This window comes from Papaver somniferum, chromosome 2, assembly GCF_003573695.1.
Source record: "Papaver somniferum cultivar HN1 chromosome 2, ASM357369v1, whole genome shotgun sequence".
NCBI classification, from domain to species: Eukaryota; Viridiplantae; Streptophyta; class Magnoliopsida; order Ranunculales; family Papaveraceae; genus Papaver; species Papaver somniferum.
This window is the reverse complement of record NC_039359.1, coordinates 20,167,777-20,179,591: the sequence shown is the minus strand read 5'-3', so window position 1 is coordinate 20,179,591 and position 11,815 is coordinate 20,167,777. Positions and strand designations below refer to the sequence as shown.

Here is an 11,815-nt window from a genome sequence, read left to right as displayed (position 1 = left end):
TCTTTACCTTGTGCGATCTTTCGCCCCTACAAAGTAAGTGTTAAGAAAGGGATCATAATAATACTGTCAGTAATTATAGGGTGTCATTTGATGCATACGACTATGATAGGCCTCCTTGTAAGTGAAAGCTTTATGTTTGGAAGTGTTTGAAAGTTCATTTTTTTTATACTTATGGCTCTTTAAGTTTTTCTTTTTTTTGTTGCTAAGAACTTTTGATCTAAATTCGACTGCAGAGAAATCAAACAAATTGGTTGGTCGAACTGCGAACGCACTGCTGTTCGCTCCATATTAAATTTTATTTATCCGAATACAACTAGTACTACTACTAGCTAGTACAACATACCAAAGCAAAATAAAACTTTCCTGCTAATTAACCTGTTTGACTAATCCCTCAGTGATTTAATCAGTGTGCATTTTAGCTTATTAAGATATAGTTGATAGTTTACGAGATTGTTGACTTATAAGTGCAGCTGTTGATGGGCATTCGGTCAAAATTACTTCATATCCATCTTTGAAGCTATCCATGCCTTGGGCCATCAGTTGCCAAAAAGCACCACCGCCGCAGGGGCCACCACTCCTAGCACATGCATAGATGGTGTTGTATAGTCTCTCAAAGTAGGCATCCCTTTGGCCAACATTATATCCTGATGTCCTGCTCGATTTTCCAAATTCAGCCAACAACAATGGTTTCCCAATTGCAGCTGAGTTGGAGTCCTGAATATGAGCTTGCACCCATTTGTCAACGAAATCTAATTGGGCTTGGTCACTTGAGCTTGGTAACCATTGATCTGGGTAGAGGTGAATTGTGGTGAAGTCTATTTCAGGGATCTGATTGTTGGAGATGAAATCTGTACCAACTTGGTAACCAGGGTTGTATTGCTTCCTGTCAGGAACCGATTCCCCGTAATATCCTTCCATTCCGATCTCCAGGAGGTGGTTTGAATCTATCGATTTCACATGTCTAGCCATCTCTGTGATCCAATCCTGCATGCATTTGATTGAACGAAACAGTCAATGAGGTAAAATATCAGTCAATGGATAAATATAGTGCGAAAATATTCAAAAATGAACGGGCACATAGTACCCTTTGCATCACTGTATCAACACGTGGTACTCAAACACACAATAAATAAGCCTGGACAAACCCCATGGGAGTGAGGTCCTCGTGAAAAAACACAAAGATTGAGCTTGTGGATGATAGTACCTGAATTGTCTTCCCGGATAGGTCGGATTGGCAGCGAGGTTCATTCATGAGTTCCCATGCAAATATGGTGGTATCGTCTTTGTACGCCACTCCCGTAATCGAGTTGATTCTCGTAAGCACAGCCTACATTATACGGAGATTTCTTAAAGGAAACACGAATACTTGAAACATTTAAAGATAATTATAATTTCTGATGGATTCTTGTTCACTTTGAATACAGAGAACTAAGCATTCAATTCGAGTTAGGAAATACATCAACATCATTCCTTTCAGTTCAAGAATCCATCTTACGATATGAAAACAACAAATGATGAATTAAATATGATAGTAAAAGTAGCGCTCTTTTGAAATTCTTAACCAAAAGAGTTAGGTTGGAGGGGTCAGAGGAAAAGAGAGACCCAGTGTGTAAGCCATTTAATGCACAAAGAGCTTACCTACCAGCAACAATAACTCGAACAATAAACTAAAACTCCTATTAAGATATGTGCACATTCATGCAATGTGCATTTGCTGGATTAAGCCATCATATATGGTCATCATCTTGATTTTTATGATAAAGAAGCCATTTTAACCAGCACAAGATCAATTTTTTGCTTGATCCTAGACGGAATATAGTGTACTTTTTTCCGCGAGTTGCAGTACGAGCAAATATATGCTCCTCTATTTAGTTTTTTTGGTTTATAAGTTATTTATACCTTGATATTGTTCTTGTAGAAGGCTTTGGTCAAAGGGTTAGTATAAAAATCATCATCAGATTGCAAGTACTGTCCTTGCCCACTGAACATACTGCTTTTTGCCACCATAATTCTCATAGTTGTTTGATAAGCTTAGCATCAAATATATTCCATTTCTTTTAGCTTCAGAGATCACGAAATCCAAACCCTGAAAATCAGATTCACAATTTACCATAAGTAGTAAGAAATATTATATATCAGCACAGTGTGTTTATACATGTTGAAATGAAATCTCACATACCTTGAACATTTCCTCATTATAAAAACCAGGTGAAGATTGTAAAGGCTTGTAAGAAGTACCATCACTGAAAGCCCAAGTTCTAGCTACATTCATTCTTAACCTGGAGGCTTGCTCAAGAGTGGCTGTCACTTTCCCTTTATCTGATGATGGTTCAGATGCCATGTACATTAACCAATAGGCATTGAAACCGTTTAGGTACAGTGGTTTACCATTTATAACAAAATGGGTTCCCCTTGTTCTAACAAAACCACCTCTCCCGTTTTCGTCGTTAAGGTTCAGTGATGATAACGACGATGACAAGGATGAGTTTTGCTCGCATGATTCTCCTACTTGATGGTACAGTGATATTGCTAATACAAGAAGAGCCAAGATTAAGCTCAACCGAGAACCACTACTGTGGCTATTGTTAAACAAATTCTTCATCCTAAAGATGACTATCTGTGAGTAAGTATAGTGTGTGTGAGAAAGAGATTAGAGATCTAGAGAGAGGTGGGGGTTGCAGTGGGCAAGTAAAACAGTGTGGTTTATATAGAGCTCGAAAGTGAAAAGACTGACAATTAAGGAAACAAATAATGTGGTACGCAAGAGGTCAATTTAGTGGTGCATTAATGAAATCGAATTGACCAGCATGATCAAATGCATGATCCCCAAGGCAGTTACACTTTGATAATTAAGTCGATATGCCTGACCACCGATATCCGTTCTCCATCATCATCATGGATTACGGTTTTAGTAGATCATTCCTAGTGTTGGTGGGACCGAATATTCTTTTTTTTATCCTTTCATTTCATATAATTTGAGATTATTTTGATTTTTCTGCAAAATCTTATTTTGAGGCGTATTTTGAGAGACTTCTCTTCTTTTCATATACAGAACTGCTGAGATTTTTTGTTAGTCTACTACCAACTTTTAAGTGAGGTTTTTGCACATATCTACAGTGGACCAATTGTGATTTTATGATTCTAACAAAAAAAATATCAATGCATCAAGGCAAAGAAGAGAGTCAAATGTAGATGTGTAAAATGTTTTCGTTTGAGGGAGGTTGACCGGTAAGCCCATGAAGCTGTACGAGTTGAAACACAAGCTTTAGCCAAGGCCATGCTTTCTTCATAAGCAATGTGAGACTGACTATATATATCTCACTTCTCCAAGCAATAGTGCATGGACTTCTTGTTGACAAGCTTATTTGCACAATCACTAATGATGGTCGTCAAAATATTGAAAGATTGGTCGTCAAAATACTGAAAGATTGATGTGAACTTAGAGGAGACTATATAAAATATAGATTTATTTATATAATTTTCCTTTTTGATGGACCTTTGCATTTGATTAAATATTTTTATTGCATCCTTACTACACAACATGTCATGTAGTAACTGATCTCCGTTCTCAAAGATGCTCTAGCATGCCATTGCAAGGCGGACATACGAGAGTACATGCCACAGACAGCCCCATGATCTTACTGACCATGTACAACATTCACAAACCTATCGGTATACAAATATCCATTCGTATTGTAACTTTTGATTTGCCGAGGATGAGAATTTTTTTTGATTGTTGGTGGTTACTACTCTTTTGCTTGCTGATGTAGCCCTGACAGCTCCATTAAATTAAAAATACTTTAGAGATAAAAAGAAACTGAATTCAATTTTCCTTTTTGTTAAGAATATTCAAACGTCATTCTCGAACGGTTTCTTATTTCCTACCTTCCTCACATTAGCATGGATTATCATCCAATGACGCAGCTCATTAGGTTTTACGCCAACCAATTGAACTGTTCAATTACTAATAAATTTATGCGGAAAAACTGAAAGTTAACTGACAGAAAAATCGAAAAACAGAACCATCAAAGAAGAAAAGGGCATCATCATATCATAGATTTAAGCAAAATATTTATCAACACCAGATTTCGGAAATAAATATCAGGCGATCTCATAGGTAAAATCCAGTGTTTTCTATCCTATGGGCATTACGGGTAGGCCTGTCAATGGATGCTAACGTAACGGAAATAGGCTGAGCCGCTGCCGTTTCCGTTAAAATTTAGCGGATATCCGTTACCGTTCATTTCCGGCGGAAATAAGAAATTCAAAAACGTTACCGTTACGTTGGACTTACCGGATAACGGATATTTTTCCGCTGCCATCCGGTAAGTCACAGGACAGCCACAAAACAGGCTAAAAACACAGAACAAGTACACATAACAGCTTTAAAATCCAACAAAACAGGTTCTAAATCCATGCCACACCAAAAAAAGACATACAAATGTTCATGCCATTGCCAGACAAGAAAACAATTTCATAATCTTCATGTTTTTTTTGCAAAAAAAAGACATCTCCATCTCCATTTGAGTCAACAACTGCAAATGCATTCCTCCTCCATCTCCAGATTCTCCTCTGCCAAGTCCCAAGTGCCAACTGCATCTGCAAATGCATTTACCTTACTCCTTAGTCCTGAACTTCTGTATTTTGAAAGAAAAATCAAAAGTGTTAGACATTTTAAGCTGGCAATGTCATTGTCAGTGCAATAAGCCAATAAATTGCAAAAAAAAAGAAAGAAAGATTAAGATGTACCTGTAACACAACTATCATTGTCACTGAGAGTGAGATCTGGCAGCCAATCACCCAAACAAAGCAAAGCTTCAACAAGATCTGGAGCTAATGAACTCCTGTGAGATGTGAGAACTCTGCCACCAATATTAAACATAGATTCTGATGCTACACTTGTCACTGGAACTGCCAATACATCTCTTGCAATCCTTGAGAGAATTGGGTACTTAGGAGCATTATTCTTCCACCAACTTAAGATATCAAACCTCATTTCTTCAGTGGCTGTGCCTTTAGGAAGAACTGGTTCTGCTAAGTATGTCTCTAATTCTGACTTCTCAACCTCAAACATATTGTTTTCCATAATGAAATCATCATAACCAAATTCATATGATGTTGTTGTACCTGCAGAGCTCTCAATTGCAGTTGAATGCATTCCAGTATCAAAGTAATCTGGAGTTGTAGTGTTAGTTTCATAAGCACAGAAAAGAGCATTGAGTTCAACCTCAAATTTGTTATAGTGACTTTTATAGTGTTCCACACCATATACTCTCTTCATAACAAACTCCACCCATTTAGATTTGTACCTAGGATCCAAAACAACTCCAATTCCCATCAAAGTGTTACTTTCTTTCCAGTAGCTATCAAATTTCATCCTCATATTCTTGGCCATGTCTCTGATATACTCATGCTCAATTGATTCCCAGAGCTTAATGCATCTATTAACTTCTTGAACCCCATTATAATACAAATTTGTTGTGGGATACTTAATCCCAGCAAATTTGGTTGAAAGGACATCAAACAATTCCAAACATTCACATATGTGTACTCCTTGTTGCCACTCCTTAGAGGTTGGTAGTATCTTGAAGTCATCATCCAAATCAGCTAGCCTAGCAAAAGCTTGTCTCAAAAAAATTGCATCCTTTAGCATCTTAAAGGTGGAGTTCCACCTGGTATCGACATCTAAACCGACAGACCTTGAAGCAGGAAGCTTAACTTGGGAAATTGCACATTCAAATCTCTCTTTTCTAGCCTGACTTGACTTGACATATTTTACACACTCTCTAACTGCATCTATAAATGGAGCAGCTACTCTCATTCCCCACCCAACAATTAAGTGCAATATATGATTACAACACCTAATTTGGAACATATTCCCATTAAGAACTAAACAGTCTTTACTATCAAGCCATTTCTTCAGCTGTTCCATCATAACATTGTTGGAGCTAGCATTGTCAGCAGCTACAGCAAAAAGCTTATTGTCTATGTTCCATTCTAGACACACTGATTTCACTACAGATGCTAGAACCTCTCCAGAGTGTGGTGATGGCACTAAAGTATATGCTAGTGTTTTCTTAACCAGTTTCCACTCCTCATCTATGTAATGCAGTGTCACACAACAATAACCATCCTTTGTATGCTTACATGACCACATATCTGTTGTTAAACTACATTTAGATGTAATATTCTCAAATTGTTCTTGTAATTGCAGTTTGAACTCAGTTGTTAGTCTCATGATGTCTTCCCTAACTGTATTCCTAGTGTAAAGCTTAGCAGTAGGATTCAAAGACTTAACAAACTCTCTAAAATAAGGATGCTCAACTATAGTGATTGGATAACCATGTTTAGCAATCATTTTGGCAACTAGTGTCCTAGTAACAACATGATCAAACTTCCAATTCGCTAACTTGGTTTGAGCATTACCTGTTTTGACAGAAGTAATCTTGCTTTGTCCTTTCTTATTGTCAGGCTTTTCTTTGCAGATTTGGCATGGTAATGCAAGCGGCTGGTTCCTTGGTTACTGGGAGCAGGTATTCTCTTGTGACAGTGTTTGCATTCAGCTATCAGTACCCCAACCTCCTTCCCACCTTTTACTGTCTTCTTTCCAACCTTCCTTTCAAAATCAACCCATACATCAGACCTTACTCAGCGCATTTTTTTCTTCTCTTCAACTATAACTGGGTCTTCATCTACTTCTACATCTTCTTCTTCTTCTTCTCTAGGACGAATTGCAGGTGTAATAGAAGTAGGTGTTGAATTCACTCCAGAAGCTTGAACTTGGTTGGATGCAGCAGCAGCAGGTAAATGTGATGCAACTGAAATAGAGAGATTTTGTGAAGACCCAACATGGTTTGATGCTCCTCTTTCGCTTTGGGACATGATTAATTTCACAAATCTGAAATTGTGAACTCTAATTTCAGAAACCCTAAATTGAAAATTGAGTTTTGAAGATTGAAATTAAACTCAAAGGAAATTGAAGAAGAGAACCCTAGTTTCTAATCAGTAATCACACAGAGAAGATGATGATTTCTAAGGCAGAGAAGACGATGCTTGATTCAGCATCCGTAGTTTCTCTCTTTTTCTCTCTGAGAACTTCTCTGTTATGTCGAAGTGAAGAACACTGAATGCGATGAGATAAACCAAACAATACATAACGTATAAAAAGGGGAACTTAGGCGCAGGCCCAAAAGAAATGTGCATAACTAGTTATGCAGTACAAAGAAAATGTGCATAACCAGTTATGCAGATGCATAACTTGTTATGTGGCACAAAAAAAAAGTGCATAACCAATTATGCAGATGCATAAGACATTATGCAGTACAGAACAATGTGCATAACTAGTTATGCAGATGCATCAAAGGTTATGTTTATCATAAATCACTGCAGATGCAAAGAAAATGTGCATAACTAGTTATGCAGTACAAAGAAAATGTGCATAACCAGTTATGCAGTACACACGTTAGCGGATAACGGAACTAAACCTAACGGAAATACACGGTTCCACTACCGTTACGTTAAGAAGGGATTATCCATTAGCTTATCGGTATCGGATATCCTTTTACCGCTATGTCGGATGGTAGCAGTAACGGCTAACGGATTATCGGTATCGGCTAACGGAAAATCGGTATCCATTGACAGGCCTAATTAGGGGCTTCTTCTGATGCAAACAAAATATTTGTTAGGTTCATTAATAAAAAAAAAAAAGCCTCCTCACTGACATTTTAGTCATCTGCGGTCCAGTCCCCCGAACCCATAAGCACACCAAACAAAAGAAAATGCATTCTTACAAATTCTGTATTAAATTAAAAAGCAAACTGCAATTTGGAATTACTATTAACCTTTTTTTTTTTTACCAACCAGCCAAAAGAGTCTATAAAGCTTTAATATTGTTAACAAAAATAGGATCCAGAAAATAAAAAACATTAAACTAAATTAATAACAAACGCAAACCCATCCTTTCCCTTCAGGGGACTACACATCCGTCACTCACGCCCACGAGTCACCTATCATTACCTTCCCCCACAGTCAAGTCTATAATATGGTACAACACTGGTTGGTTTTCTTTGCCTGCTTATAGAACATCTGTTTCAAGCATTTAGTAAATGAAGAGTTAGGAGGATTGTTAGTTGGCGTCTTTCTTAAAGAGATATACAACATTCAAAAGAAAAACCCAACAAAAGCCTGTTGTCCACATTTCAGAACCAAATTTAGGAATCTTTTTATAACTTGATTCCTTCGCCAAAAAAATTTGAAGTTCCTACTAACAAAGCTAAAAAAAAGCAGCATACACAAGCTTGCATCTTGCTTTATGCATCAACAGCAATGCAAGCGATAGTAATCTACAAACAACATTCATACTAAACTGGCCACATGTAATTCATGAACGTGTACCAGCAATAAGTTTATTAATTGTAAGGTAAACACCAAATTTAATGGTATAGAACCAATCTAATAAATGAACCATCTCATGGGTTGCCTGCCATCTTCTATCTGAACCCAGTTTCAATCCCAATCCAAGTACATTCTAGAAAATAATGTTTCATGAGTAAAACGTGATGACAATTTCGTGGGGATAATGTAACAAGCTGTTATGTTAGTGGTTCACATTTTCCAGCAGAAAAGTTCAAAAGCATTCAGGCAGATAATTATTAAGAGCCCAGGGACCCGAGATGCGGGAGATGACTATTCCAATAAAACGACTTAACTTGCCACTAGAAAAAATGTTTCCCACAGTTGATCCGACATCTAGCTGCTTAGACTAGCATAGGCAGGGTGTTTTCCAGTTATTACTTTGGTGATTCTGATTCTACATTCCAATTATATGTGTGACAACGGGAAACACACAAAAAGTCAACCCATCAGGCTGGTAGAGATATATGTAGCTGTTCTAACTTGTAAGCTTTGCTAAGTAGAGTACAAAACTGGGGAAGAGACTAGGATATATGGGTGAGTCCTTAAACTGAACCAATGTAAACCGTACTACCCCATCATCATCAACCTTCTTTATCGAAGGACGTTCGAAAATAAATAGACTTCCCGAGTTGCATGTATGTACTTTACTTATACAACTCACATCCTTTCTAACAAAGCAGTTAATTCAATTACAAAAGAAATTTCCATGTAACATATATATCAGATGGACACCACATATCTTCTAATAAAGTATAATTCTGGAATGCATATATATACCTGTGATGCTGCACTCAGATCAGAACTTTTCTCCACTAAACTGTCCAACCTCTCCCCTCTTGCTAGCACACTGTCAATTGTTTTGTGCTGTATATGTCAAAAGAAAAAGAAACAGTCCTTATTGGGATTGATATAATCATATAAAGAACAAAGAGACCAATGTGGAAAAAAGGTAAAGGCAGAGATATAAAAATACTCTACGGATTATAACAATGTAGAATAAAAAAATAATAATAGACAAGGACATATCATATATGTGTGACCTATAACTTAAAACTTACAAGGATAATTTTGGTCTCATCCAACTCCCTCTGAATCTTTAACAATTTATCAGCCTCAGCGGGATCCTACAGAGAAAAGGTCAAATCTCTGGTCAGTTGGATGAAAAAGAAATCGGAATTTCTTCATGATAAACTTGCTTAGGAATAAATAAAACAGATCGCAATTAGTAGTTTATTTTATTGTTCCGAAACTATAATAAGGAAAAAGATGGACAACCACCTGAAATTTAGTCAGAGCTTCAGTTAGATAAGGCCATGGTTGAGTTGCATCTTCCTTTGCAGTTTTCCAAGAGTCGCCGAAATTCTTCTCATATTCATCTAGTACCTGTGAATAAAACGTTTATGTCATCTTTCTCTGTATGTATCAAACTACGTGCAACACTCCCGTGAACCAAATGGGGGAACACCAATAATTATTAAATTAGTAACAAATAATCAACAAAATACTGCCTCATATTGGGGGACTTGAAGCCACAGTTCTCCACCATCAAATCCATCAGGAGTGAGTGAAGAATAATCCCAGTTTTAATCAAGAAACAGTACAACGCAACAAGAAGTGTGAGAAGTTAAGCCACCAGATAACAAAGGCATATGGCAGGACTCACATCCAAAAATTAAATCAAACAAAGGGTTCCGACTTCCAACAACACTGGTGACTGGTACCAGGTGTCGGACACGTTGAAGCAGGAACAACCGAAGCATGGACAGGTCCTACTTAAACACCTACTTGTTTCAGTAATTATGTGCTACTAGATCTAGAATTTTATAAGACAGTCTGTTATAACTAAAAAAGACATTTAAACACAATCACGTCCAAAGTGATCTAAAAAGTGGAGTCTCCTTGTTGCATAGTTAAACCATGCTAAGTTGAAAAACACTGAGCTAAAGGTTTTATATAGGTCAAAGAGATGAACTAATCATGAATTGGTGGTCCAACTGCAGAGAACCCATGGCTAAAGCTAGAGGCATCACCCATAACTGATATTTCTTAGTCTCCTCGGAATGAAACTTTTTTTTCCTAGAGCCCTAGATGCTTTGATATAATAGGAAAAATCAACTGACTTGGCTAAGTAGCTAAAAGTACAGGGTAGAAGGGGCAAAGGAATGGCTCCCTGCAAGCACAAAAATACAGACTGACAGAATTGGAAACACCGCCAGGACTCAAGTTTCAAAGGGAAAAGTAGCTTCCAGAAAACCACTGCTGAACCCGCTGCATATCATGATTAAGTACTAGTTGTATCATTTACATTCTTCTTAGGAAAAAGTTACATAAGGTACCCAGATGGCCAAAGTAACATGAAGACCTGACACAACAAACTAATAAAAGATGCCTTTGAAATATTCTTTAGCCAGAACCACTGAAAAGAGAGCTCTTTTTCGGTTGAAAAATACAAATAGTACTAAAATATCATAAGAAACCAAAGACACAGTAATTAAGATCATACAAATAATAGCCAAAACCTATGAAGAATTTCCTCAGACTGATCATTGCCAATTGACCTATTTGTGTATAATACTACATAACTAAGCTAACATGTGTGCATGACCATTACACACTCTTCTAACAAACTGCAATAAACATTCCAAGAACTAAACATCGCATGCTATCCTTAAGCATTATTCCCAAAATTCCGTGAGTGGATTACTAACAATTCTTCTAAAAACATTGTGTAATTAAAGAAAAAGATCGAATTATGGCCGAGTTGAGACAACCAATTAGGGCAGAGGTACATACCTTGTTAAGAAGGGAGAAGGCACTACGGACAGGGTAATGATCATCCATAAATCCCAACACACATAATCCATTCCTATTGTAAGAATGCACCTTGTATTCTACACAGAACAAAACAACAACAACAACAACAAAAATAATTAACAAAAATACAAATCTCTAAAAAACCCTAACAAAGTAGAAAAATTGAAGATCAGACGGAATTAGGTTAAAATAAAATAAAAACCTTCGTGTTGAACAGATTGACGTTGTCCAGGAGGAGTACGTTTAGCAACAGTACGACCAACAAAAACAATGAATTCACGAACACCAGTTCTTTGAAAATACCCAAATTGACTTACATCACACGCGTTTGCTAATATTATTGGATTTGGTTCTGTTGATGATGATGATGATGAAGACGATGAAGATGGATTCACTCCGTTACAATTCAATACCAACAGAGCTGTGATCTTCATCTTCCCCCAAATCTCAAAATACTACTGCGTTTCTTTTGAAATTGAATTTTTCTGATTTGTTTGTTTTTATACTATTCTGGTTTTTGTTTGTTTAGATCGGAAGGAAAAGGAATTCCAACAAGAAAAAGAGAAAGTGAGTTGTCACTCTTCTA

The 11,815-nt window shown here is 37.0% G+C and overlaps 1 protein-coding gene and 1 pseudogene across 1 annotated transcript; both read right to left on the bottom strand.

Annotated features, from left to right (window-relative positions):
• Positions 1 to 251: 251 nt before the first annotated feature.
• LOC113347100 lies at positions 252 to 2,660 on the bottom strand (annotated as a pseudogene).
• Positions 2,661 to 7,800: 5,140 nt separating this feature from the next.
• On the bottom strand, positions 7,801 to 11,800 carry LOC113347101 (VAMP-like protein YKT61). Its single transcript, XM_026590690.1, has 6 exons — positions 11,432 to 11,800; positions 11,209 to 11,306; positions 9,694 to 9,798; positions 9,474 to 9,539; positions 9,193 to 9,279; positions 7,801 to 8,085 (listed from the first exon to the last, which is right to left on the bottom strand). Exons 1-6 carry the CDS (start codon positions 11,661 to 11,663, stop codon positions 8,035 to 8,037), a joined length of 639 nt encoding a protein of 212 aa, XP_026446475.1. The 5' UTR covers positions 11,664 to 11,800; the 3' UTR covers positions 7,801 to 8,034.
• Positions 11,801 to 11,815: the final 15 nt, after the last annotated feature.

Coding starts and splice junctions, on each gene's coding strand:
- LOC113347101 (XM_026590690.1), bottom strand. CDS start 11,663: ATGAAGATCACAGCTCTGTTGGTATTGAATTGTAACGGAGTGAATCCA. Junction 11,307..11,431: donor TCAATCTGTTCAACACGAAG/GTTTTTATTTTA, acceptor TGTTCTGTGTAG/AATACAAGGTGCATTCTTAC. Junction 9,799..11,208: donor CCTTCTCCCTTCTTAACAAG/GTATGTACCTCT, acceptor TTTTATTCACAG/GTACTAGATGAATATGAGAA.